Source organism: Acomys russatus, chromosome 25, assembly GCF_903995435.1.
Source record: "Acomys russatus chromosome 25, mAcoRus1.1, whole genome shotgun sequence".
NCBI classification, from domain to species: Eukaryota; Metazoa; Chordata; class Mammalia; order Rodentia; family Muridae; genus Acomys; species Acomys russatus.
The window spans coordinates 49,618,137-49,643,665 of NC_067161.1; the positions used below are offsets into that span (position 1 = coordinate 49,618,137).

General features: G+C 53.3%; 2 protein-coding genes and 5 non-coding genes across 8 annotated transcripts in view; 3 read left to right on the top strand and 4 right to left on the bottom strand.

The window, feature by feature from the left end:
- Nucleotides 1–773: 773 nt before the first annotated feature.
- On the bottom strand, nucleotides 774–844 carry Trnag-gcc (transfer RNA glycine (anticodon GCC)). Its single transcript has one exon. It is a non-coding gene; the product is annotated as a tRNA-Gly (tRNA).
- Nucleotides 845–2,392: 1,548 nt separating this feature from the next.
- Nucleotides 2,393–5,365, top strand: Hes7 (hes family bHLH transcription factor 7). Of its 2 annotated transcripts, none has more exons than XM_051167873.1 (4): nucleotides 2,393–2,434; nucleotides 3,370–3,465; nucleotides 4,067–4,154; nucleotides 4,429–5,365. In XM_051167873.1, the coding sequence occupies exons 1-4, from the start codon at nucleotides 2,393–2,395 to the stop codon at nucleotides 4,884–4,886; spliced, it is 684 nt and encodes a 227-aa protein (XP_051023830.1). In that variant the 3' UTR covers nucleotides 4,887–5,365. The 2 variants fall into 2 exon arrangements, with proteins under 2 accessions (XP_051023830.1, XP_051023831.1); XM_051167874.1 differs by having other exon boundaries at nucleotides 4,444–5,365.
- A 31-nt stretch (nucleotides 5,366–5,396) lies between these two features.
- On the bottom strand, nucleotides 5,397–5,483 carry Trnar-ucu (transfer RNA arginine (anticodon UCU)). The gene is given in 2 exon segments: nucleotides 5,397–5,432; nucleotides 5,447–5,483. It is a non-coding gene; the product is annotated as a tRNA-Arg (tRNA).
- Nucleotides 5,484–5,890: 407 nt separating this feature from the next.
- On the top strand, nucleotides 5,891–5,972 carry Trnal-uag (transfer RNA leucine (anticodon UAG)). Its single transcript has one exon. It is a non-coding gene; the product is annotated as a tRNA-Leu (tRNA).
- Nucleotides 5,973–6,466: 494 nt separating this feature from the next.
- On the bottom strand, nucleotides 6,467–6,538 carry Trnaq-cug (transfer RNA glutamine (anticodon CUG)). The gene has a single exon. It is a non-coding gene; the product is annotated as a tRNA-Gln (tRNA).
- A 468-nt stretch (nucleotides 6,539–7,006) lies between these two features.
- On the bottom strand, nucleotides 7,007–7,079 carry Trnak-uuu (transfer RNA lysine (anticodon UUU)). Its single transcript has one exon. It is a non-coding gene; the product is annotated as a tRNA-Lys (tRNA).
- Nucleotides 7,080–8,172: 1,093 nt separating this feature from the next.
- Aloxe3 (arachidonate lipoxygenase 3) overlaps nucleotides 8,173–25,529 on the top strand; it is a 28,724-nt gene continuing 11,367 nt past the window's right edge. The window contains exons 1-12 of the mRNA XM_051167951.1: nucleotides 8,173–8,340; nucleotides 9,095–9,299; nucleotides 10,885–10,966; nucleotides 12,231–12,350; nucleotides 12,679–12,804; nucleotides 15,788–15,891; nucleotides 16,410–16,582; nucleotides 17,307–17,450; nucleotides 17,537–17,740; nucleotides 17,830–17,916; nucleotides 18,407–18,576; nucleotides 19,299–19,420. Of these exons, the coding sequence (XP_051023908.1) occupies nucleotides 8,194–8,340; nucleotides 9,095–9,299; nucleotides 10,885–10,966; nucleotides 12,231–12,350; nucleotides 12,679–12,804; nucleotides 15,788–15,891; nucleotides 16,410–16,582; nucleotides 17,307–17,450; nucleotides 17,537–17,740; nucleotides 17,830–17,916; nucleotides 18,407–18,576; nucleotides 19,299–19,420 (1,684 nt within the window). The 5' untranslated portion in view covers nucleotides 8,173–8,193. The remainder of the gene's footprint in view (nucleotides 8,341–9,094; nucleotides 9,300–10,884; nucleotides 10,967–12,230; nucleotides 12,351–12,678; nucleotides 12,805–15,787; nucleotides 15,892–16,409; nucleotides 16,583–17,306; nucleotides 17,451–17,536; nucleotides 17,741–17,829; nucleotides 17,917–18,406; nucleotides 18,577–19,298; nucleotides 19,421–25,529) is intronic.

Genomic DNA, 25,529 nt, shown 5'->3' on the forward strand with positions numbered 1-25,529 from the left:
CGTCACGGCCCCCGGGTCGCTCACAAGTGGCCCCGGCAGGTGGCCGTGCCCGGTTCCGCCCTTCCCGGGCGCGGCGCGTGCGGGATCAAAGCTGAGGGCCAGGGGCGGGCCGGGGAGCCGCGGGGAGCCGGGGGTGCGAGCGTGGGAGCGCAGGGTCTTCAGAGGCGACAGGGACCGGGAGACGCGACAAGACAGCCTGGAGAGTCCCAGAGAGGGAGCAGCAGAGGGACGCGGCACTCAGAAGTCGGAGAGACCATCCTAGACCCGGAGAGACCCCAGCAGAAGTAGCCAAGACCTAAACAAACAACAAACAAACACAAAAAAGCAAAAAGCCCATAACCAGCAGAGAGAGATGGAGTCGCTGAGATGCCCTCAGCGGGAGAGCTGACATGCCCAGGCCCTTGGACCTAGAGAAAAGGCGCTTCAGAGGACAGAAAATGAGGAGAGAGGAGGAGGAGGAAAGAAAGACCTGGCCCTCCCGCGCTGACTGCGGAAAGGACCCCTGGGCAGGGAGGGATCCCAGCTCCTTGTGCCGACAAGTGTGTGCAGCTAGAACCCCCAAGGGTTGTGGGGTAGGCGGTGAGGAACTGCGGAGTCAGGGACTAAATTCTGGAGCTTCCAAGCCGGTTACAGAATTTAAAAAAAAAAAAAAAAAAAGCTACGCTGTAGTTTTTGTCGAAATGTTTAAGCAAAAACGATGTTATGCTTGCTTACTTGAAGTGTCCTCAATTCTATTATCTTCTCCACGGAGGAAGTAAAGAAAAACGGAACCATGCATTGGCCGGGAATCGAACCCGGGCCTCCCGCGTGGCAGGCGAGAATTCTACCACTGAACCACCAATGCATACAGGGAGAAAGGTTCCCAATACAGTATCTGAATTTGTCAGAGTCAGAGGCTCTGCTGCTGAGACCACTTGTGGAAGGACGTGGCACACAATGACTGAGGTAGGTGGAGCACCCGGCCCTTCTTTCTCTCCCTTGGATCCGGCCACCGGGCCATAAAGTCATTCCATATGGCCAGGGGCGGCCCCACACCCGGGTGCAAACTGCCTCGGGCCCCGAGCCTCACGTGCAGGTGAGAAAAACTCAACCCCAATCCTGGTTCCCAAGGAGGGGGGCTGCGGGGCCTGCTGGGGCCACACATCTGTGCTTCCATTTGGCTGCAGTAGGGGAAGGTGGGATGTACTGGGGGTCCGAATTCCAAGTGGGAGCCCCCTTCTCAAGTCCTGGGCCCCTCCCGCCCTGCCTTTGTCAAGAAGCCTCTGCCAGAAAAACCTCTCAGCGCGTGGAGGGCCTCTGAGAGGAGGCTCCACTTCTCTCTGACTCTACAGTTGCTAATACCTTCTGGCTCGGTTTGTAGCCCTGTCTTTATTTTGTCCTTTCCCCATGTCTTCTTGTCATGTTAAATTTCGGTTTTACCTTCTCAGGCACTTCCGACCTGAAGTCTCCAGGTGTTGACACGTCCGCTGCAGAGGGCCATGCTCTTGGTTTGAGGTGGGTGCGGACCCGTTTTTTACAACCAACCCTTTCTCGTTCCTTTAGCAAAGCTCGTGTTTTCCTGCTCCGTCGTCACGAGAGGCCTCTAGAGGCAAGTTAACTCCTGTGCACTTGTGGAAGGCTTTCCTGTCAGCCATACTCCTAAATTTAGTTTTAAACTAAATGCTTGTAAATGGAAAATTTCTTCACTTCTAGTTATTGTTTTAAGGACTTGATTTTGTTTCGTTTTGTTTTTGTTTTTTTCTAGAAGTTTCCTTTGTCCTCCCTTAGTCCAGCCACTCTCAAGAAAATCTGTTCCCTCTAATAGCCGCTTGAAGGCAAATTGTCCTTATTGCTAGGTCTGCAGGGACGAGCAGCGGAGTTATTGTGGGGGCAATAATAATAATAGAAGGGACAGGTACGATGGCGCGGTTCCCCACAGCAGCCGGTAGAATCCGGCGGATCTACTTTAGGGCATGCGGTTGCCCAAGAGGTGTGGGAGGAGCTTGTAATATTCTGCCTGGAGGCTGAAGCGTGCTAACACTTTTTTCTTCAGTGTTGGTGAGGGTATAGTGAACCTCCAAGAAATCTACTGTTCTAGGAGGTGTCCCAATTTCATGCCTAATACTCCTCTTTCTGCAGTTGGGTCCCGCCTCGTTATACAGCTTTATGGTCCTTAAACCAGCCTGTGGCCTCTTCCTCCCCTCACTTCCCACACTTGGGGCTAGTTCCTCCCCCCTCTTCCCCTCCCCCTCGCCCCCGGCCTTTCCGGGAGCCTCGTGCCGGGGTCCTTGCCCGAGGCACCGAGGTGCCGAAGGGGGCGGGACCGGGGTCTACCCCTCCTACCCTGCTGCTGCGGCATATAAGGATCTAGGCAGCACGCGCTGCTGCGTCCACCGCAGGGTCCGGAGGAGCAATGGTCACCCGGGATCGACCTGAGAATAGGGATGGCCCCAAGGTGAGAGGTGGGAAGGGAGGGAGCTAGGGTCCCTGTTCCGGCCAGGGGACTTAGAGGTTCTAACTCTGTGGATTAGGGGTGAGGATGGAGACTCGGGAGTGACATAACGGAGGTGCTCGTGAGACCCAAAGGATCTGTAAAGTATAAACAGGACGGGGTCGGGGCTGAACTTGCGCAGCAGGCGGCGGAAGCCGAGGTCTAGGGGTTTGCATTATTGTGGGCTGCGGCCTGCGGCCTGGAGAGCTCGGGAGAGTGCCAGAATTCGGGCACGGTGGCCTATCCTAGCCCTCGGGAGGCTGAGGCAGGTGGATTACCGCAGGTTCTAGGCTAGGGAGTGCGCCCCTACAAGAAACAAAACAAGCAAATAAAACAGCACAAAGTGCGCTATAGGGCAGTGCGGGTTAGAGGAGAGGCTATGGACGCTGTCTGTAAGCGGCTGTGAACTTCATCCGACTCAAAGAGAAGACCTTTGAGTCGTGGGTTCCAGAGGTGCGAGGAGAAGAGGAGGTGTGGTCGCGCTATGTCTCCCCTTCTCCCTCCGGGTTACTAACTTTGATCTGCATCGCGAGGCTCCCCGGATTGGGGGGCGGAAAAGTGTCCCCAAAGTTCTTCGGGGAGGGATTCCACGCAAGATAGAGACATAGAAGAGAGGAGAGTCGTGGAGTGGAGGGGGGGCGAGGAGAGGAGAGAGCAGAACGCAGAAGCGGCAGGGAGCCGGGAGAAGTGGGGGCGAGCCACTGAAGCCCCCCACCCCCCACCCCCGGCGTTGGAAAGAAGGAGGGAGTGAGAGTGAAGGAATGGACCAGCCCCTAAGCAGTCTGGGAGTTCGGGAGAGGAGCGCGTGAGGGTTTCCCCGGCGGCAAGACCGTGCGCTCGCGTGGCGGCGCTGAGTCTCGGTCCGGTCGACCCGGCTCTCCCTTTCCCGCTGCTCACAGATGCTGAAGCCGTTGGTGGAGAAGCGGCGCCGGGACCGCATCAACCGCAGCCTGGAAGAGCTGCGGCTGCTGCTGTTGGAGAGGACCAGGGACCAGGTTAGTTCTACCCCCGGCCCAAGGCTCTTGCGCATCCTGTACCTGTGACCCGCCTCCCCCCCCCCCCCCCCGGCTTTCCACTGGGGTTGGGGGACATAAGCCGGAGTGGTGACTCTAGTCCCAAGGCATCCTGACCCAAGCCTGGTCCATGAAATCCCACCCCAGACCCTCGGTCTTGCTCTCAGAATTCCATCTTCGCCACTTTGCGGGTCTGTAAGTTTCCTGTCTGGCCTCGCAAAACTGAGCGTCCAGCGTGCGTCAGCTTCCCACCTTGGGTTTCTAAATGTCCTCATCTACTTCCAACTCCCTGATCCATGAGCTCCGGTTTGCGGTGGTTTTCACCATCAGGGTTGCTGTTGCCTACACACTCCTCACACGCTGGGAACTGTGGTTCCACTCCCTCAGGTCGGACAGTCTCGTCTCAGGGTGGGACAGGGGACCATTCTTGGCCCTCTCCACATTCGGTCGGTCGCGAGTCACGGGGGCACCCGCAGCTCCCGTATCCGCCCCTCCCTTCTTCCCCCAGCCACTTTCCCCCCTCTCTCCCCACCCCTTTCTGTCTCTTCGCCCCTCCCTACCCACCCACCCACCCCGTGTGTAGAACCTCCGGAACCCGAAGCTGGAGAAAGCGGAGATCCTGGAGTTCGCCGTGGGCTACTTGAGGGAGCGAAGCCGGGTGGAGCCCCCGGGTACAGCGCGGGGGGTGGGGCAGCGGAGGGGGGGCGGGCGGGTGGGAGCCGGGAAGGCTTGGGAAGCCCGGGAAGGGGCGGGCCCCGCGGTGCTCGGCGAGGTTAATAACACCTGCGCGTGTCTGTCTCTGTGTCTCCCTCACCCCCCTCCTCCTCCTGGACACGTCCATCTGGCCTCCTGTCTCTGTCCGTGCGCCCGTCTGACCTGGGGCCCCGCCCCTTCCCTCACCCCCGTTGGGCCCCCCCATCCCCACCCCTTGCCCTCCTGCCCTCCCGCCGGCTGCACCAGGGGTTCCTCGGTCCCCAGGCCAGGACGCCGAGGCGCTCGCCAGCTGCTACTTGTCCGGTTTCCGCGAGTGCCTGCTTCGCCTGGCGGCCTTTGCGCACGACGCTAGCCCGGCCGCCCGCTCCCAGCTTTTCTCCGCGCTGCACGGCTCCCGGCGCCCCAAGCCGCCCCGGTCAGAGGCGGCGGATCCGGGGCTCCCGGCGCCGCGCCCACCGCTGGACCCTGCCTCTCCGGTCGTTGGCCCCGCGCTGCAACGGGGCCCTCCCAGTCCGCGCTGCGCCAGGTCCCCGTCCCACTGCTGCCCACGCGCCGGGGATTCCAGCGCGCCGGCGCCCCTCACCGGACTGCTGCCGCCACCGCCGCCGCCACCGCCACCGTACAGACCAGACGGGGCGCCCAAGGCCCCGCCACTCCCGCCGCCCGCGTTTTGGAGACCTTGGCCCTGAGCTTTGCGGGGCTGGGGCGGGGTTTGGGGGTGGCGTAGAGACTCCAGCCAGAGGGCAGGAGAGGGATCCGGGCGTCCGGGGCGAGGAGGGCAGCGGGGGCGCGCGGGCTCAGCGCGCGGGTGAGATGTGGTCTATATTAGAGTGTCTATATAAATATATATTTTCCTGTCCCTTTCCCCTGCTCCGTTACCCTATGTGTAGGATTGTACTCTCTCTACCCCAGCCCAGTCCCATACCCTCCCCAAGTCCCTAGTGCATGGAATAAAATGGTTATTAAATCCCGGTGTGTCCCCTAACCAGGGGCCTGCCTTTATATCGGCGCCATGCCCACTTGCCCGTACCATTCTTCCACCTTCAGGCCTGCTCTCCACGGCTCAAGCCTTGGGGCAGACAGGTAAGTAAAGAGCCGAGCGGCAGACTGAGGTGGAAACTGAACCTGAAAATAAAATGAATCTTTACGTAAAAGCCAAGAAAAGTCTTTTTTTTTTTTTTTTTAAAGAGAAATAAAACCGACTCTGGTGGGATTCGAACCCACAACCTTTGAATCGCTTTTCCGTCACTAGAAGTCCAATGCGCTATCCATTGCGCCACAGAGCCACCTGGCGGGCGGCGCCTTCTTCCAGCTTACGGACGCTAGCACTGTAAAAAAAAAATATTTTTTAAGGGAGGGAGAAGGCGTATCGCGGGAGTCCGCGCAGGGGCGTGGGGCGAGCGCCGTGGGGGCCGCAGCCTGAGGTGCAGCGCACGGAGAGCGCGAGCGCTGGGCGACAGTGGGGGCGGATGCGGGAGCGAGGGACGGGGAGGCGGAGGAACGGAACGTGAGCTCGCCAGCAGCCGCCTGCCGGGTCCCGGGCTCGATCCCACTAAATAAGCTCGCTTGGTTGTGCGTCTCCGTGTCTTCTGGCTCTTCTGGGCCGCCGTCCCGGGCGGCTCGTGACCGTCGACCCGGGCTGACTCCCTTCTACGCTCTTAGGAACACAACGGGGATCTGCGTCCTCCGTGCGGGTAGCGTGGCCGAGCGGTCTAAGGCGCTGGATTTAGGCTCCAGTCTCTTCGGAGGCGTGGGTTCGAATCCCACCGCTGCCACGTCAGAGTTTTTCCTCTTGGTTTTATGAGGCCCACGGCTAGTGTTTCGGCGTGGGCTCCGGTGCGTTGTCTTGCCAACAGAACCCGAGACCGCTTCCGTACACAACGCTTGGCAGCGAAAGAGAACTGTTTACAACCGGTCACCACAGTAAACATGTCAAAAAGTTAGTATTCTTTTAAAAAATATTTATTTTTTACATGTACATTTATGTTATTACACATAAGTAAAATAAACTATATACAGCAAAAGAAGAACCACGAAACAGTCAGGAATTATAAAAATGTTACAGTCATAGTGATTTGGCTATTTGTATTTGGCAAACCTAAAGAAAACATCTTAGTATCTTTATGTTTTAATTCACCACAGGTCCTGGTGTACATGATTGCTTATATAGCCTACCTGATGGTCTGTAACAGAGACTTACACTACTCAACTTGATTTTTAAAAACGAGCAGAAAAATCTGTAAAGTCGACTTAAGTTTTAAAAGTACTTAGGTTCCACCGAGATTTGAACTCGGATCGCTGGATTCAGAGTCCAGAGTGCTAACCATTACACCATGGAACCCTCATGGCCTGCGTCGCTTCCGAAATTATATACATTATTCCAAACCGGGTTTTTCATAGCGCTCCATTTTTATTATTTATCAAAACAAAACAAAAGAAACGCATAAAGAAGCCAACTACTAGACGTGGTTATTAGTCTCTGAGAGGCGAGTACTTCTTCTAAACCTGAAAATTACAAAAGATCAAAAATGTTAAAAATCTGATTTTAAAATACCAATTTAGAGTTAAAATAAGGTCTTCAAATATGATACTAAGCAAAATATATAGTTAAAACTGATTTCGCCAACTTCCTTTTACTATTCTTGACGTGCAGAGTACGCCTGTATACCGCTGTTTCCTCTTATATCAGTGGTAGGAATTTATGTTCCCGATCTTGTTATCTACATCTTCTTTTAAAAGAATAGTAATGTTTTGTCATTATGTTGTCTTCATTAAACAATAGAGCGTAATAGCGCGTACAAAAGCCTAGCGCCCGAACAGGGACTTGAACCCTGGACCCTCAGATTAAAAGTCTGATGCTCTACCGACTGAGCTATCCGGGCTCTTGCCGTTGCTCTGCATTTTTATGTGAAAGAGCATTTTGCGACACCTTTGTGCTGTAAGTCATACTTGTTTAAATGACATGGAATGGTGTTCTTTCGTGCCTAGGACTCTGACATAAGGAAACCTAACTACTAGCGCTGTGCCTTCGTTAGAGGTGCAGGGCGGCCGCAGTGCCGAAGCTCCTCGCAGGCTGGAATCTAGATCGGCCACGCGAGGCCGCTGCGGGCCACAGGTTTCCTTGGTAGGGCCCTTTTTTTTTCCCCCCCCTCTTCCTGGCCTCTGTGACCTAGATCTTGGAGACCTAGCGCACGGGTTGCCTCCCACGCTCAGCAGACAGGCTGGAGCGTGAAGAATGTCACGCGAGGGCCTCCAGATGTTGCCAGGCAGGCCTCCGTTCCCTTGGCAAGCCCGATTCCCAAGGAGTGATTGAGGTCGGAAATACCAAAAACTGGGACGAGAGAGAAGAGCTAGGCTTGAGGAGGAGAGCGAGTGGGTGGTCGGTAGGATGGGGACAGGAGGAGGGCTTGGCCACGTGCCCAGCGTGCTATTCACTTGATTGTTGCTGGGGTCACGTGTGATTTATGAATCGGTTCAGCCTTCTGAGGTTACCGTGTGATTCACATGGGTGATTCACATGTTGGGACTCTGGGTGCCCATTTCTGGTATGGAAATAGGAGGGAAAGGGGTCTGGGTGGAAACTGGGGAGTGGGCGAACATGGCCTTTAAGACATTAGTCAAAGCTCTGACCAGGCAGAGGGTAGTGTCCCTGTACATGCGTCACCTCCTCCCTGTCTCGGCATTTGGTTCCACCTCCCTCCTTCCCTCCTTCCCTCCCGGATGGACCCAGGTTCCCGATACCCATCTGGGTGAGCCAGCCAGAGGCACCTGCTGTGTCAGAGGCAAGCAAACATCAGGGTGCAAGCCTGTGGGCGGGGACAGCACTCCGGAGCTACCAGCGGAGCTGCCCTGAGAGACAGGGAGCGAGAGCCCAGGGACATCCTAGAGCTGGACCCTTGCCCAGCCCCCCAGCCTTCCGTCCAGGAGCCGACCCAGTCCTACCTGTAGCTCATCACCTCTAGGCCAGCTACTGTTCTTGGGCTCTTTGGTCCCGTCATGGCAGTATACCGACTGTGTGTGACTACGGGTTCCTACCTGAAGGCTGGCACGCTGGATAACATCTACGCTACACTGGTGGGCACCTGTGGCGAGAGCCCTAAGCAGAAGCTGGATCGTGTGGGCAGGGACTTCGCCGCTGGATCGGTGAGTACGGGGGAGAGATGGGCGGGACCTGGGAGGAATAGACCCGAACCTGGGACCGGAAGGAGGGCAAGATTACTTTTGTTTGGATTTGTCCAGTCCTGTTGAACTCAGGACGCTCACTATAACCCTTGTCTCTGTTTCCTTTGTGACCCCTGCCTTTTGGGTGACGATAAGCATCACCAACTGCTCTGAAATTCGGCTGTGGGGACGGAGCGTTTGGAAGGGGCCCTGGGGACTTCTCCTGGCTTCCTGGCTCTTTCTGCTGTTGTTGTTTTTGTCCTGTTTATTATTGCTGTTGTTGATGACGATATTGATGATGATTATGTGTGGTTTTTCGAGACGGGGGTCTATCCAAAAATCTGTAGACCAGGCTGGCCTTGAACTTCGTGATTGGACTGCCTCCGCCTCCCACCTCCTGGCCTGGCTCCTCCCATAATTGACACTACTAGGCCTCGACTAAATCTCTTCTTTCCTCTAGCTATAGATTTCCTGCTTTCTGGAAGGGGTCTGCTTTCCATTCCAGCCCCTGCCTAGTAGTTTGCTAGTGACCCCACATAAAAGTGCCCTACTGGCCCCCGACGCTAGGAATTCCTGCAAAATTCTGCTCAGGCCGTGCGTACCGGGGTGAAGGCATCCTCACACCACATGAGTCGGCAGCCGAACAGGCGGAGGTGTTGGGGCACCTCTCAGCGCGAGGGTGGCCTCCGCAGCCCCTCGCCGCTCACTGGCTTGCCTGCCGCCTCCGTCACTGCAGGTTCAGAGGTACAAGGTGCGCTGTGCGTCAGAGCTGGGTGAGCTCCTCCTCCTGCGCCTACACAAGGAGCGCTTCGCCTTCCTCTGCAAGGACCCCTGGTACTGCAGCCACATCAGCGTCACCACCCCGGACGGCGCCGTTGTTCCCTTTCCCTGCTACCAGTGGATTGAGGGCTACTGCATCGTGGAGCTGCGGCCAGGAACAGGTGGGCCTGGGACAAGGGCCGCGCTGTACGGCAGAGGCTTCGTATGGGCCTGGAGTGGGGTCTCACAGAACTCAGGGTGTGGGGAGTAGCACTGGGGTTATGAACGCTGGGATCCCGAGGATAGTGTCTGATACAGATCACTGTTAAAGCCCTGGCAAGCAAGGGCTTCCTGGATAGTGTTTATTGCTCACACAGAACAGAGGCACACACAGATAGATGTGCACACAGACAGGTGTGCACACAGACAGATGCACACACACAGGTGCACACACAAGTGCATACACACAGACAGTTGCTCACAGACAGACAGGTGTGCACACAGACAGATGTGCACACACACAGGTGTGCACACAGATGCACACACAGACAGGTGTGCCCACAGACAGATGCGCGCGCGCACAGGTGTGCACACAGACAGATGCACACACACACAGGTGTGCACACAGACAGATGCGCGCACACACAGGTATGCACACAGACAGATACACACACAGGTGTGCACACAGACAGATGCACACACACACAGGTGTGCACACAGACACGTCCACACACACACAGGTGTGCACACAGACACGTCCACACACTCTCCTAGCAGGCAGCTGACATACCATGGCATCCCTCTGCACCTCTCCAGAGTATGTTCTTCTGGAACTCAGAAATGAATGACCTTGCCAGCTGGAGGTCAACAGGTGGAAAGCCACGGGTATTTAGAGAATATAGCTGCTAAGGCCCCATGCCTTCCTTTCTTCTAGCTTCTCGGGTGGGGATGAAGTGTCTGGGAAGTGCATTGGGCTCTCTTGTTGAATTTTGGATTTCAAGATTACTGGGCATGAGCCCTTTCTGTCTCCAGGACTGTCTGTTCCACAGAGGCAACACCAGGGTTGTTGTGTGAGTGAGTGTGTGTGTGTGTGTGTGTGCGCGCGCATGCACACACACATATCCGTGTGTGTGTGAGTGTGCATATGTGTAGTGTGTGTCTGTGAGTGTACATGTGTATAAGTGTGTGTGCATATTTGTAGTGTGCATGTGTATAAGTGTGTGTGAGAGTGTGCATGTGCATAAGTGTGTGTCTGTGTGTGTGTGCATGTTGCGATGAGTCTCAGAGGTGAGAGATGGGCATTCTATATTAAAGTGAGCCATGTGGACAATATGCCACAGGCTACACTGCACTTCTCATCGACTTTCTTACCAGTCCCCACTCATCACTGGAGCACACAATGGCTTTATTTGTTCGGTATTTATTCAGTAGTCACTAAGGGCATGCTAGATGATGCCGGGCACCACGCCAGACACTGGAGGGACAGACAATGAGTGTGACATGACTTCTGTCCTCGAGGAGCCTATATCATCCAGAAAGGAGACCAGCGTGAACGGTTAGAAGTGTGGCTACGGTTTGGTGTCTTTCTGTGTCTTCAAACAGCTTCAAATCCTTGATCAATGAACAATGACCATGTAAACGTCCCCCAAAGTGACGCACATGGAGATCGCATAGACTGTGCTCAAGAGTTAGGGGGTTTGGCCATTTGCAGTAGGAAGTATTGTTTGAAAAGAGCTTCCTACAAAGAGCGGTTTTCATTCCCTACAGCAAGGACCATCTGTCAGGACTCCCTGCCCCTCCTTCTGGACCACAGGAAGCGGGAACTCCAGGCCCGCCAAGAATGCTACCGGTGAGGGCGGCCTACTTGGACTTAAAATTTTTTTAAATGTATTTTATGTGCATTTCGTTTTGCTTTCACGTTCATCTTGTGTGAGGGTACCAGAGCCCCCTGGAACTGTTCCAGACCGTTGTAAATCACCACGAGGGTGCTGGGACCCTCTGGACGAGCAGCTAGTGTTCTTAGCCACCGAGTCGTCTCTCCAGCCCCCTAATTGGACTTTTTGCCCCGACTTAATCCTGACTTCTGCCTTTCTCAGACCATCCCCAGCTCTGACACCAGTTCAAACCTTGGGAACCCAATTCAGATCAGGGTTGTCATTTAAACTTAACTCCACTCTAACGCTAATCCTGAGTCTGGACCCAGAATACCAAGAGCAACAGGTTTCCTGGGCTGGGGATGTAGCTGGGGCTCTGGAGAGGAGCGGAGGAGCATCCTCCAGGCCCCAGATTTGATCCCTCAAACACTCAGGACTGCCCTCAATGTCATTCAGACCCCATATTGGAAACAGTGCTAGTATCTATGTAGCTTAACGCACCCTCAAACTCACCATACTTTTTTCCTTGAGGTTGCAGCTGGGAAGATCTTACAATGTAGCCCAGGCTAGCCTCTCTCAGCCTTCAAATTGCATAATAGAAGCCCATCTCTGAGCTGGTGAGGGGAATTTATGTCACCCTCAAATACTGCGCTGGGGCTTAGGGATGTGGCTCAGTGGTACAGTATGTGCTCAGCACACACAAGATCCTGCGTTCCAGCCAGGCATAGTGGCGCACGCCTTTAATCCCAACACTTGGGAGGCAGAGGCAGGTGGATCTCTCTGAGTTCAAGGCCAGCCTGGTCTACAGATTGATTCCAGGACAGCCAAGGCTACACAGAGAAACCCTGTCTCGAAAAACCTGGAAAAAAAAGATCCTGAGTTCCACTCCCTATATGAGGTTCAGCGCCTTCACAGAGGAAACCCAATTCTTTCCTTCCTTCTTTCCTTCTTCATTCCTTCCTTTCTTTTTTGAGACAGGGTTTCTCTGTGTAGCCTTAGCTATCCTGGACTTGCTCTGTAGACCAGGCTGGCCCTGAACTCACAGTGATCCACCTGCCTCTGCCTCCCGAGTGCTGGGATTAAAGGCGTGTGCCACTACCCCCGGCTGTAAATCCAATTCTTTGTCACATATCCAGAAAGCAGAAAGCAGCAGTGGGCACCTGAAGTCATATTTTTAGAAGCCAAGGATCCTCTCTCTATCCCCACTAACCCGTTGCTCCTGCCCCCTCCCCTGGGCAGCTGGAAGATCTTCGCCCCTGGTTTTCCTCGCATGGTGGATGTCAGCACCTTTGAAGAGATGGAGTCAGATAAGAAATTTGCCTTGACCAAGACAGTACCTTGTGCAGACCAGGATGACAAGTGAGAAGCAAGGGCTTGGAAGGCGGGGTGGTAGGCGGGAGGAATACAGACGTTCTGTGCAGATGGCCCCCCGGCAGCATGGAGAGAGGTTACCAAATCCCATGTGGAGGGTTGGCCTCTCAGGAGCAGAGGAGACCAGCAATGGCTGTGAAGTGTTTAGCAGAGAAGAGAAGGGATCACTTCCGATGTGGGGCAGGAAGGGCAGGTTGGAATAACAGTGAGTGGAAAGCTAAAAGATCTGGGGACAAGACCGAGACGATGAATTAACGGGGGGCAGGCTGCAGGCCCCACTGACTTGCTCCTACCCTCTACACCCGCCTCTCCTCAGCTCTGGGAACCGGTACCTGCCTGGCTTTCCCATGAAAATTGACATCCCGTCTCTGCTGCACATGGAACCCAACATCCGATACTCAGCCACCAAGATGACCTCGCTGATCCTCAATGCCATCCCTGTGTGAGCCCACTGTCTCCCGTGCACTTCTGCTCGCTGTCCCTTTCTTTTTGCCCCATGGCCATGGGCATCTCACAGAACATCCCCAGCCCTTCCTTCTGCCCTGACTGCCCCTCACACAGATGTCCACATTCCCCCTTCCCTTCTTCCCAGGCTCCTCCCTCCTCCCAGGCTCCTCTCTCCTCCCAGAGTCCTCCCTCCTCCCCGGGTCTTCCCTCCTCCCAAGCTCCTTCCTCCTCCTAGGCTCCTCCCTCTGCCTTATCTTTCAGTCTCCTCCCTATCCTTCAGGGCGCCAGAAAAAGCAGGATAGAGAGACTCCATCCTGAGGCCTGGGGGAGAGGAAGCCAGGCCATCTCGGGTTCAACTCCAAAGCCCATACTTTCTGGATCTGTGTGTAACCTTGACAGGATCTCTCTACATAGCCACAGGCTGTCCTGGAACTCACTATGTAGACCAGGCTGGCCTCAAACTCAGAGAGATCCCCCTGCCTCCACCTCCTGAGTGCTGGGGTTAAAGGCCTGCACGCTACCACGGCCTACCTAATGGAACCTTGATTTTCCACGTAGTCTCTGGACAATTGCCTGGAGGGTAAAATGACCAGCTCACTCTGACATCAAAAGTTTTACATCACTGTTACTACTACTACCACTTTAAATCTATGTGAGCGCATGGCGTGAGTATGCAAGTGCCCATGGAGGCCAGACGATGGCATTGGGTCAGTTATAGGTGGTCGTGGGCATGTAGTATTCAGTATGTGGGTACTGGCATTGAACCCGGGCTCTTTGAGAGAAGCTAATGAATGCTTTTTGTTTGCTTGTTTGTTTTTGTTTGTCAAGACAGGGTTTCTCTGTGTAGCTGTCCTGGACTCAGTTTTGTAGACCAAGCTGGCCTCGAACTCACAGCGATCCACCTGCCTCCGCCTCCCGAGTGCTGGGATTAAAGGCGTGCGCCACCACGCCCGGCAATGAATGCTCTCTTAATCACTGGACCATCTCTCCAAGCCCCACTATAGTGACATAATACTCAGGGACAAGCCCTCTGGGTGTGTGGTCCCTTAAAAGACATGCCTTTTGCTAGGAGGAGTCCCTGGGGTCACTCAGGAGTTAATAAGCCGTCAGGACGGCCATTATCAGCTTATATCAATGGCTAGGGGAAGTGTGACATTACTGCAGGGAGGAATCCAGTGGCCCCTGGGTACACGAAGAGGCCAGAGGCCAGCTGGGTCTGGGAGGATTGAAGCAAGCCTTCGAGGGAAGAGAGAGAAAGCAGCGGGTGACTGCTGAGTCCAGAGTGGGGACAAGGCCCCATGGGTTCTGTGAGAAAACTCATCCGGAGTTGCCTGCGGAGGCCCAAAGCGGGAGAGGACAAGCAACGGGTCTTCATTTCCTACCCGTGTGTGTCTGGATGGTTCTTTCAGAAAAACACAAGTGGAAGAGGGTGTGGAGGCGGGTGGGTGGGTGGGCAGGCAGGAAGGATTGTCTGGGATGGACGGAGTGTGCAGCGGCTACAGGTGGCTCAGATTTCAGGACAAGGATGAATTATCAAAGCCAGGCCGGACTCAGGGGGGGCACCTGGGAAGATAGAGAAGCCACGAGTTGGGTCCAAGAAGGATGCCAAGGTGTAAGCAGGGGTGGGGTCACCAGCTGGAGGTTCTGAGTAAGGTCAGAGGGAGGGGTAGGGGCTGGTTTTAGGCAGCCTCGGAAGAATTCAGGAAGAGTCAAATGAGGGTGACTACTGGGTATGTTGTGAAGGACATTTGTAGCAGGCCCTTGGAAAGGCAAAGTGGTTTTTGTTGTTGTTGTTGGTATTTTTTGTTTTTGCTTATTTGCTTCCTCGGCCTCTGTAACTCAGGCAGGCAGGCCTTGAGCATGAGAGCTTCCTGTCTTACCCAGCTGGGTAACCAGGACTATATAGGTTTGTGCTACTAGACTCAGCTCTACCCGCTGCCCCCACCCTCCCCCCACCCCCACATCCCCTCTGGGTTGTGCCTAGAAAGTTTTCAGCAAAAGTTTGTGCACTAAATGTGCATAGATGGCCTTGACCTTGGCTCTGTAAGGCCATGAACCCACCCCTACCTCCTGCCTTCCTCAGCCTCCCAGACTCTTCAGAGCACATGAGCGTCTTTGCACGGCTAGCTGCCCTGTGACCCCTCGCTACAAGCCTACCTGTCCTCAGTGCCATTCCTTTTCCTTTAGTTCAGCCCATGTGGTATGTCAGCAGACATAGATTCCAGTCCTTTCCCCAAGGAGCTCACGGTGTGATGGGAAACTGATAGATTAGCTGTGCAGGGTTGTCATGAAATACAGGCAACTGTGAGTGCTCCAAGGCCTGGGCGTTAGGGGAGTCAGGCAGCCTGGCATCTGAGTTGCATCTAGAGGACCAGACTGGCCTGTGGTAACAAGAGACGGCCTCCCAGCAGAGACTCAGCTTGAATGAAGACCTAGGATTAGGGCAGAGCTGATCTTAACTTCAATATATTTTTTTTTCTCTTCCTCTAACACTCACGGGTGAAAAATACGAACCAGGCAGTATAGACACCTACAGGACGAAGAGGCACACGCCCACTTTTACATCAAGCTCCACTTTCACCACTCCAGGAGCTAAGGCAGCACGTATTGGTTATGTTTGGAAAAACAGGCCTTGCTTGGCTGGTCTTGTCTAGCGCACAGGGGTGGGAGAAGACACTGCAAAGGTTACAGGAAGTTGCTGGAGGGGAGCATCATAGCCTAAGTAGCCGGGCTTGGCATCTGGGGCCCTCTGTCTTGTAGGCAGAAAGGAGCCACTGAAGGGCTAAGAGATTTTTAGAAGTTTGAAGAAAGCGCATCAAAACTCCAGCGGGGGCAGCACAGCTTCCCCCATGTGCCCTCCTTCCTCGCGGGGATGGCTGCATCTGCCTGGGAAGCGGTCCCATTGATTCTTTCCAGTGGAACACAGTGGCTCCCCCCCTGCCCCCCACCGCCAGCTCTCACCTTCTTCTGTCCCGCAGGTCCTTGGGCATGAAGCTTCGAGGCCTGCTAGACCGCACGGGCTCCTGGAAGAAGCTGGCTGACATCCGGAAAATCTTCTGGTGCCACAAGACCTTCACTTCAGGTGTGTGGAGCAGTCAGGGGTCCTGGTAACTCAATCTCATTCCCCCTGCCGGGTTGCCATGGGATGGGCTCCTGGCTTCACCAGCAGCGTCTTTCAGCTTCCCTCCCAGGAGCCCAGGGCCTCCTCAGGCAGGAAGTGGGGAAAGGGGATACAGAGACACTGCCGACCCAGAAGAGACTCATGGTCATTTCAGAAGTCCCAATTTTGGTCAGGGCCACTTGACTCTCTTCCTTTCGCCCTACCATCAGATGTCCTGGGATTTGGGATCGGGAAGAATTTGGTTCTAATCCCAGCACTGCCACTTGAGTGGGAATACCCCCACTGCCTCGCTGTCTGTCAGCGTCCAGGATTCACCTGAAAATGTAGTTATAGCCACCTTATATCATCACTGGGAGGGAAACCGAGGCCTTAATGTGAGGGGCAAAGGGCTGGGCAGGACCAGAGTTTGGAAGGTAGTTTCCAGACCTTACTGGTTCCCTCTCTTGCTAACCGCCCCCCCCCCCCCCGCCTTCCCCCAGAGTACGTCACCGAGCACTGGTGTGAAGACAGCTTCTTTGGGTACCAGTACCTGAACGGTGTCAATCCTGTCATGCTCCACTGTCTCTCCAGTTTACCCAGCAAGCTGCCTGTCACCAATGACATGGTGGCACCTTCGCTGGGACCAGGCACCTGCCTACAAACAGAGTTAGAGGTGGGTGAGGGCCTTGGCGGTGGATAGAATAGGGGGGAGGTAATTGGGTGGGTTGCCGCTGAGGACGAGGGCTGTGGGGCCAAATGGTCCAGGTCTGTGAGCCCCATCCACGGGGCAGGCCTGTGTATCTTTCAAAAAGAACAGGTATGGAGGAAGGCCAGGTGGGGCTTTGGGGTGGCTTGAGGCCTGTTTCAGGGTCTCGGAGGTCCCAAGTATTGAAGCCAAAGATGGCTACTTTAGGGCAGGGTCACCCAAGACTGGCAGGTGTAGCAGGAATGATTACAAAGACCCAAAACTCCGAGGGTGTGAAGTTGATCACGACCTAGTCTCTCTGTGACATTCTCCGAAACTGGAGCTGCGGTTGGTAAACTCCTGTGTTGATTTTGCTATTGGTGGGCTATACTGAGGTCAGATCGCAGGAGGGGATTCCCTCTGAGCTGAGGGAATAGGGCAAACAAAGTATTGGGGGTTGGGGGAGGAGCAGAGGGCGTTAGCATGTCCAAGCCCAGAGGCCAGGTGAGGGTTTGCACAATGGCAGACTCATCCAGACCTCATTCCGGGCATTCTGGGAAGGGCGCGGTACCCAGCTCAGGCCATTAGTGCAGTCAGCAAGAATTGCTGAGACTCGAACCGGGTCCTTAGCTCCTCCTTGTTGCGGAGGACAAAGAGAAAAGAGGGGGACAGCGGGCGGAGGGATTGCTAAATCTCCGTGTGCCTTCTCCAGAGGGGGCACATCTTCCTAGCGGACTACTGGATCCTGGCGGAGGCCCCTGTCCACTGCCTAAACGGTCGCCCACAGTACGTAGCAGCTCCGCTCTGCCTGTTGTGGCTCAACCCACAGGGGGTGCTGCTGCCTTTGGCCATCCAGGTGAGCCTAGGGGCGAGAGGTAAGGGGGGGTGGAGCTTCCGGCTAACCGGCTTGAGCCACACCTCTTACTGCCGTCGGCCCCGCAGCTGAGCCAGACACCAGGGCCAGAGAGCCCCATCTTTCTGCCCACTGACTGCGAGATGGACTGGCTGCTGGCCAAGACGTGGGTGCGCAACTCTGAGTTCTTGGTGCATGAGAACAACACGCATTTTCTGTGCACGCATCTGCTATGCGAGGCCTTCTCCATGGCCACACTGCGTCAACTGCCGCTTTGTCATCCAGTCTTCAAGGTCCGCGGGTCCCTGAGTCGGGACTAAAGGGGCGGGGCCTGCAGGCCTTCCCTTGATCCTCGGTTCACGTGATCTCGGTTCTCTCGCAGCTCCTGCTTCCCCACACTCGCTACACGCTGCAGGTGAACACCATCGCCAGGGCCACGCTGCTCAACCCAGAAGGCCTCGTGGACAAGGTGCAGCCTCCCCGCCACGACCATAAGGCCCCGCCCCTAAGTATGCTTGCCCCGCCCACAAGTTACGCTCTTGCTCCCTAGACCCTTGCGTAATCCTGGCCTGCCTCTTCCCATAAACTACGCCTCTTTGATAGTCTTGTGTTTGCCCCTCCCCTAAGCCTTGGCCCAGCTGGCCAATCCCACCCTGAGCTATCCCGCCTCAAGAGTAGGTTTTTATGGGCAAGTTGGCCTGAGCCCAGCATCTCCCTAGTTAGCAATACCTCAAGGTCCCCCTCCCATGCACACTGTAGGTCTTCAGTCCGCGCAGCCTACGGTTAGGCAGGCGCTTGAGAGCATTTGATCCGTGGTCCTTGACTGCTTGATAAATAGCATATACTCCTCCTAATAGAGCTGATTAATCCATTACTGCCAGCTGCTCTCCAGGCGTTGTGAGTTGGGAGTGAGCCGAGTGAGCCGGCTTGGGAGGGCTAGCTGTGTGTTGTGTTCCCAGGTCAGCTCCATCGGTAGGCGCGGCCTCCTCTACCTCATGAGCACAGGGCTGGCCCACTTCACCTACACGGATTTCTGCCTTCCGGATAGCCTACGGGCTCGCGGCGTCATGACCATCCCCAACTACCACTACCGAGACGATGGTCTGAAGATCTGGGCGGCTATTGAGAGGTGTGGGGACCCTGAGGTCCTTCCAGCTTGCGAAGGTCTCCGGGCCCAGGGTGCAGCGTGGGCTCTTGTGTTCATGTCGCTTTGAGGCCTGAGTCTAGGTGTTCTCACAGCATCCAGCATAAGAAACTGCCAAGAATAGGAACTTGGCGGGCAGGTTTCCTATGACATCGCAGGTGACTGTGAGTTGCAGTGAGGGAAGGGGAGGGGCACCTTGTCCATAGGAGTCAGAGGACAGGGGCTTCTTCCTCCTGGGTACTGAACAGCAAGAGAACAGATCATCCTCTTAGTTGCCCCCCCAGGGAGGAGACCCGAAACTTCCTTGACTTAGAGGGTACTTAGAGGGTGGAGGGACTTACCAGAAACCTAGGCAGTGATTCCAACTGGATCTGGGGGTCTCACTGAACTCATCTTCTGTCTTTGAGGACTCTTTGCAAGCGACTATGGCCATCTGCTTCTCTCTACCCTGAGTGTCTGGGGGCCTCAGTGTGTGGCCTAGGCCCATGTCACTCCAGGGGCACCAGCATTTATCTATCTATCTATCTATTTATCTATTTATTTTGGTTTTTCGAGACAGGGTTTCTCTGTGTAGCCCTGGCTGTCCTGGTCTTGCTCTGTAGACCAGGCTGGCCTCGAACTCACAGAGATCCGCCTGCCTCTGCCTCCCAAGTGCTGGGATTACAGGCGTGCGCCACCACTGCCCACATTTTTTTTTCTCCTTGCAGGTTTGTCTCAGAGATCGTGAGTTACTATTACCCCAGTGATATTTCGGTGCAGCAGGACTCTGAGCTGCAGGCCTGGGTGGGTGAGATTTTTGCTCAGGCGTTCCTCGGCCGGGAGAGTTCAGGTATCTCTCTCTGTCTTTACCCACAATGCTCCCGGGCTCTTGATGATCCAATTCTCACCCTCGCCTAGCTCTCTTCCATTAATCACTGCAGAGTTTTATTTCTGAATTCTGTACTAGTAGGTTGCACTTAAGGTGGTGGCGGGGTTTGAACCCAGGGCCTCTCTCATGCTGCGCGAGAGCGCTGCCGCCGAGCTGCATCTTTGAAACCCACCTATTTGTCCTATCTAAATACTAAGGAAGAATCGTAAACAGGTTTGGACCATTTGTGAGGCTCATGCTTTTCAACCCTGATCCTACGGTTGCTCCACCCTTACATACATCTGTTTGCTGTGGGGCACCTGGTGGGAGCCGCCTCTGACTTGAACATGGAGTCTAAGCTGGCTCTTAGCTGCTCTTGTAGTCATCTTGCTGGGTGGTCCTGCTAGCCGCTGGTTTCTCTTCACTTCCTGTGGTCACAAGCTTCTTCCTGGAGTGACTGGGCTTGCTGCTCTTTGACCCCTGCTGGCTTTTTCTGCCCGTCGTCCGGCTATGGCACTTCCCTAGCTTTCCTTAGTATTCTCTCAGTTCCAGAGAAGATGGGACACCCCTGCCCCCATCCCCTAGCCATCCCCACCCCCTCCCCCCCAGTCTGCCTTGGCTCTGTGACTCACTCCTCTCTATGCATCCCTAGTGGCCGGACCTTTCTGTTGTTTCTCTGCAGTAGATTTCCAGGTTCAGAAATCTGACAGGGTCTCACTGTATAGTCCTTACTGGACTGGAATTTATCTATGTAGACCAGGCTGGCCTTATCTCACAGAGGTCTGTCTGCCTCTGCCTCCTGGGTGCTGGGATTAAAGGCCTGTGCCGTCGTGACCGGCTGTTTTTGTTTTTTATTTTTAAGTGTGTGTGTGCTTTTTTGAGGCAGAGTTTATCTGTGTAACAAGTGTAACAACCCTCTCTGTCCTGGAACTAGCTCTGCAGACCAGGCTGGCCTCCAACTCAGAGAGATCCACCTGCGTCTGCCACCCGAATGCTGGGATTAAAGGCATGCCTGGCTTTTTTTTTTTTTTTAATTTTCTTTTTGTTTTTTTTTGTTTTGCTTTGTTTTGTTTTCCAAGACAAGGTTTCTCTGTGTAGCCCTGTCTATCCTAGATTTGCTTTGTAGACCAGGCTGGCCTCGAACTCACAGAGATCCACCTGCTTCTGCCTCTTGAGTGCTGGGATTAAATGTGTATGCCACCACATCTGGCTTTTTTTTTTTTTAACTTTTAATTACACTTTATTTGTTTTCCTGGTTTGTGTATGGGGTGCACTACAGTGCATGTGGGGTAACTTACAGAACCAGTCTTCTCCTTCCTCTGTGTGGGTCCCAGGTTGGATTCAGGGTACCAGGCTAGGCATCAGGTGCCCTACCCACAGAGCCTTCTGTCTTTGCTTGCATTAAAGTGGCTTAAATGTCCATCCATCCATTTTCTGTACCTGAGCCTGAGTCTTCTTGGTAGGTATGTGGCTTTTAGCTGACCGATTGCTGCTTCTGGTGGCTACACCGGGTATGTGTGTGTGGGGGGGGCGGTGTTCTGTCTGAGCAGACCCAAGCAGAGGGTAGTTTCGAGTCACCTCCAAACAGAAAACAACTATTGCAGACCTATCCAGAAGTTTTTAGACAAAAATTTCAAACATACACGATAGTAGAATACTTGCTAATAAACACTCTTTAACTTACCCACCAGATTCTACAATGGCCTGTATTTTGCCATATCTGACTCATCTGTTGCCTTTATTGCTGGAATTTGATTTAGCATCTTACTATGTATCCTTTGCTGGCTTGGAACGCGATGTGTAGACCAGGCTAGCCCAGGCTTCCAATTTACAGAGATTTGCCTGCCTCTGTGCTTTACTGAACACTGCAGTTAAAATCATGTGCCACCACACCCGGCCCACAATCCTCTTTGATAATATTTTTTGTGGTTCTGAGTATCCAACCGCGGGCTTCCTACACGGAAAGCAGGTGTTGTACTACGGAGCTATATACGCTCAGCTCTACGCGTACCAAACGGTCAAGACTCACCCGTGTCACCCTCACATTTAGTCCGTTTCTCCATCCTGTTTTCCTGCATTGACGCAACTGAGGCAGGAACCAACCAGGGACCACATTTTGTTTAAACTTTCGAGACTTTTTAAACTTAAAGCAGCATTTTTGTGGAGTTTGTTGTTGCTGTTTGTTGTGACTTTGGGTTTTGTTTGTTTCTTTGGTTTGGTTTTTGCTGCTGTTTGTTGACAAGGCCTTACCATAGTCCTTACTGGCCTCAAACCCTCAGAGATCTGCCTTTTCCTCTGTAGCGTTAGGACTAAAGGCATGCGCCACCATGCCTGGCTCTCTGCTTTTCATAGTTGTACAACGTGAAGTTACGGAAAAGCCCAGGCCCAGTCTGTAGAACGTGTCACCTTAGAAGTTGTCTAATTGCTTTCTCATACGTGACCCATCTTGTTCCTGTCCTGCGTAGTTTTTGTAAACCTTGAGGAATGTGTAAGGGCTGCACACTTTTTTGGCAGGAGTATTTCTCAGGTCAGCTTGTCTCAACGTTATCCAGGCCAGGAGTGATTTCTAGGTTAGGGTGATGACAGGCAGCGCTCTCTCAGGTATTTTAAAGGGTGACCTTTCTCCGTGTTTTGCAAACTCATTGTTTAATCGGGATCCTGGCACATGTTTCCTGTTTAAGACTCAACTTGGGCTGTAATTGCTGTTGGCTCAGGCCCTCTTTTTGTTATACTTGTCCATTAGTCTATATATGACAACAGTTCTCAGATTGACAACAGCTCTTCCAACCAGTACAAACTGAGTCTAGAGTCTAATTTAAAGGTAAAACATAGTCATTAACCTGCCACTTGCACTTTGGCTTTCGTATCCCAAGGGGCGGCAATAAACTCTGTGAACTACGGAAAAGCCCCTGTCGCTTGACCCCTGTATGTCTTCTGTATTTACTTCTGGATTTAGACAGCCAACTTGGATGGACAGCTCAGAGACTCCCTACCCACTCTGGGCTAATCCCCGGCCCCCTGGCCCAGTCCCTGTCCCCTCAGCCTGGCTTTAAATCTCAGAGTACCCCTTGGCTCATGTCCCATTCTTCCTGGATCCAGCTGGATGGTTGATCTCTTACTGTCTGTATTGTTTCCGGCATCGGGACCGTAGTCCCAGCCTCAGTGGCCCTACATTGTGCCAGCGGCTTTCCCACCGGTTTTCTCTCTCTTCCTGCTCACTCATTAGGCCTGCAAGGTCACTCCCCCGAGTCCTCAGAAACCCTGAAGAAACTCATGACCCCCTGACCTACCACAGCCTTAACTTCAGTCAGGTCCCCTCCCAGTCCCCTCGCCTATGCCCCATGCCTCGCTTCTCCTGTTTCTCACTATCTCATCTACTCACTGCATTCACCCAATAATTACAGGCCTCTTAATATTTATTAAGTATTGTTGTAGATGCTGAGGTTTAGCAGTGAGCAAACAGACGGGACTTCTGGTCTCAGTGGAGGAGGACATGCCTTGGGGGAGACAGAGATGACCAACAAATGTGTCGGGTGTCTGTGGATGCTAGGAAGGCAAGCAGAACCTTATTAGGGAGGATATTTCATGCAGATAGCCAAGGACCGACTCTCGGGGGAGCTAGAGCCTGAGCGGAGATCTGAAGGGGTAGAGGGAACCAGTTGTGTGGGTTTCTGGGAGGAGACACTCAGGCAGTCGGTACTGGAAGTACAAAGGCCCTGGGGTCTGGGTACACCGCTGTGCTTGCTTGAGGAATGCCACAAAGGTCTTCTGTGTGGCCAGCGTAGAATAAGTAAAGGGAAGAAAAGTTGGGAAGGGAACAAGGAGCTGGTAAAGTGAGTGACAGGAGAACTCTCTAGAAGGTTCTAGTGAAAGGTGGCATCCTTTGATTTGTGAGTGTGTGTGTGTGTGTGTGTGTGTGTGTGTGTGTGTGTGTGTGTGTGATATCTACGGCCTTGTATATGATATATCCACCTCCAACCCCTGATTTAGTCCCACAAAGGATAAAGGTGGAATTGACAGGAGAGATGGAGGTGATTGGATAGTGGTGGAAAGCAGGGCGGTCAGGAAAGATGGGTGTCTGGAAGTCTCTGCTGATGTATGGAGTGTGAGATGAGAGGACGTGTGAGCACACAGATTCTGATCTGAGCAATTGGATAGAGACAGTTGTCAGCTGGGAGGTGGTGGCACACACCTTTAATTCGTACTCAAGAGGCAGAGGCAGGAGGATCTCTGTGAGTTCAAGGCCAGTCTGAATTATAAAACCAGTTCCAGGACAGCCAGGGCTACACAGAGGAAACCCTGTCTCAAACCAACCAACCAACCAACCAACCAACCAAACAAGTACTGATGTCATGACAGACATGGTGGCATTAGTCTTTAATCCGAGCACTTTCGAGGTAGAAGCAGGTGGATCTCTGAGTTCGAGGCCAGCCTGGCCTACATAGTGAGTTCTAGAGCAGCCAGATCTAAATAGAGAGACCTTGCATTAAAAAACGAACAAGGGGGCTGGAGAGATGGTTCAAAGGTTCAGAGCATTGGCTGCTCTTCCAAAGATCCTGAGTTCAATTCCCAGCAACCACATGGTGGCTCATAACCACCTACAATGAGCTCTGGTGCCCTCTTCTGGCATGCAGGTGTACAGGCAGGCAGGACACTGTGTACATAATAAGTAAATAAATCTTTAAAAACAAAACAAAACAAAACAACAACAAAAGAATACAGTTGTCCTCCTGGGCATGGTGGCTCACGCCTTTAATCCCAGCAGGCTGATTGCTGTGAGTTCGAGGCCAGCCTGGTCTATAAAGTGAGTCTAGTACAGCCAAGGCTACAGAGAGAAACCCTGTCTTGAAAAACCAAAACCAAAACCACACCAACAACAACAAAACAAAAACAAAGAATACACTTGTCCCTTGGCATCTGAGAGGGATCAGTTCCAGACACTGCCCTGCCCAGTACCAAACCCATGCTCTTTCCCCGCCACACATTTCTTTTCTACTTAGGACCCACATCGGGGGTTAGCTGTTACTGGTTCAACACTCCTATCTGGCTTTATTAAACTTGCCTGTGATGTCACTCATTGGAGCCAGTGAATACAGCCATGGACTTGGGTGAGGACAGTGTGGTACAAGGGGAGGAAGATGGAGGGCTGAGCCTGACAACCTGCTTTTCTGCTGTTTACTTACTGATCTGTGCACTTTGTTCTGTTTTGTTGTTTTTTGAGACAGGGTTTCTCTGTGTAGCCTTGGCTGTCCTGGACTCACTTTGTATAGACGAGGCTGGCTGTGAACTCACAGAAATCCACCTGCCTCTGTCTCCCTGAGCGCTGGGATTAAAGGCGCACCCCGCTGAACCTGGCCTGATTTATGCACTTTGAGACAATGGTCTCATATATTTCAGGCTGTCCTTAAGCTCACTAAGTAGCCAAGGATAACCCTGAAATGACCTTCCTGCTCCCACTCTGGAATGCTGGGTTTGTACTGTGCTAGGGATCAAATTGAGGGCTTCATGTACCTTAAAAAAAAAAAAAAAAGGAGCCAGGCTGGGTTTCACATGCCTCTAATCCCAGCACTTGGGAGGCAGAGGCAGGGTAATCTCTATGAGTTCCAGGCCAGCCTGGTCTACAAAGTGAGTCCAGGACAGCCAGGGCTACACAGAGAAACCCTGTCTCAGAAAACAACAACAAGAACAACAAAAACATGCTACCAATGAAGCCGTGCCCTCAGCCATTTTCTTTTTAAATGTTTTTTTAATAGTTCTGATTATTTTTATTTAAAAATATTTATTTATTTGTATGTGTTCTATTTGCATGTATGGCAGAAAAGGGCATCAGATCCCATTACAGATGGTCATGAAAGCACCATGTGGTTGCTGGGAATTGAACTCTGGGCCTCAGGAAGAGCAGACAGTGCTCGTAACTGCTGAGCCATCCCTCCAGCCCCTTCCTTCTGATTTTTATCACATTTATTTATGTTATGTGCATATGTGTATGAAGCATATATGTGTAAGTAAAGGCATGTGACATGTATGTGAGGTCAGAGGTCAACTTGCAGGAATTGCTTTTCTCCTTTCACCGTGTGTTCCCTGCGTGGGG

Coding starts and splice junctions, on each gene's coding strand:
- Hes7 (XM_051167873.1), top strand. CDS start 2,393: ATGGTCACCCGGGATCGACCTGAGAATAGGGATGGCCCCAAG. Junction 3,466..4,066: donor TGGAGAGGACCAGGGACCAG/GTTAGTTCTACC, acceptor CCCCGTGTGTAG/AACCTCCGGAACCCGAAGCT. Junction 4,155..4,428: donor AAGCCGGGTGGAGCCCCCGG/GTACAGCGCGGG, acceptor CTCCTGCCCTCC/CGCCGGCTGCACCAGGGGTT.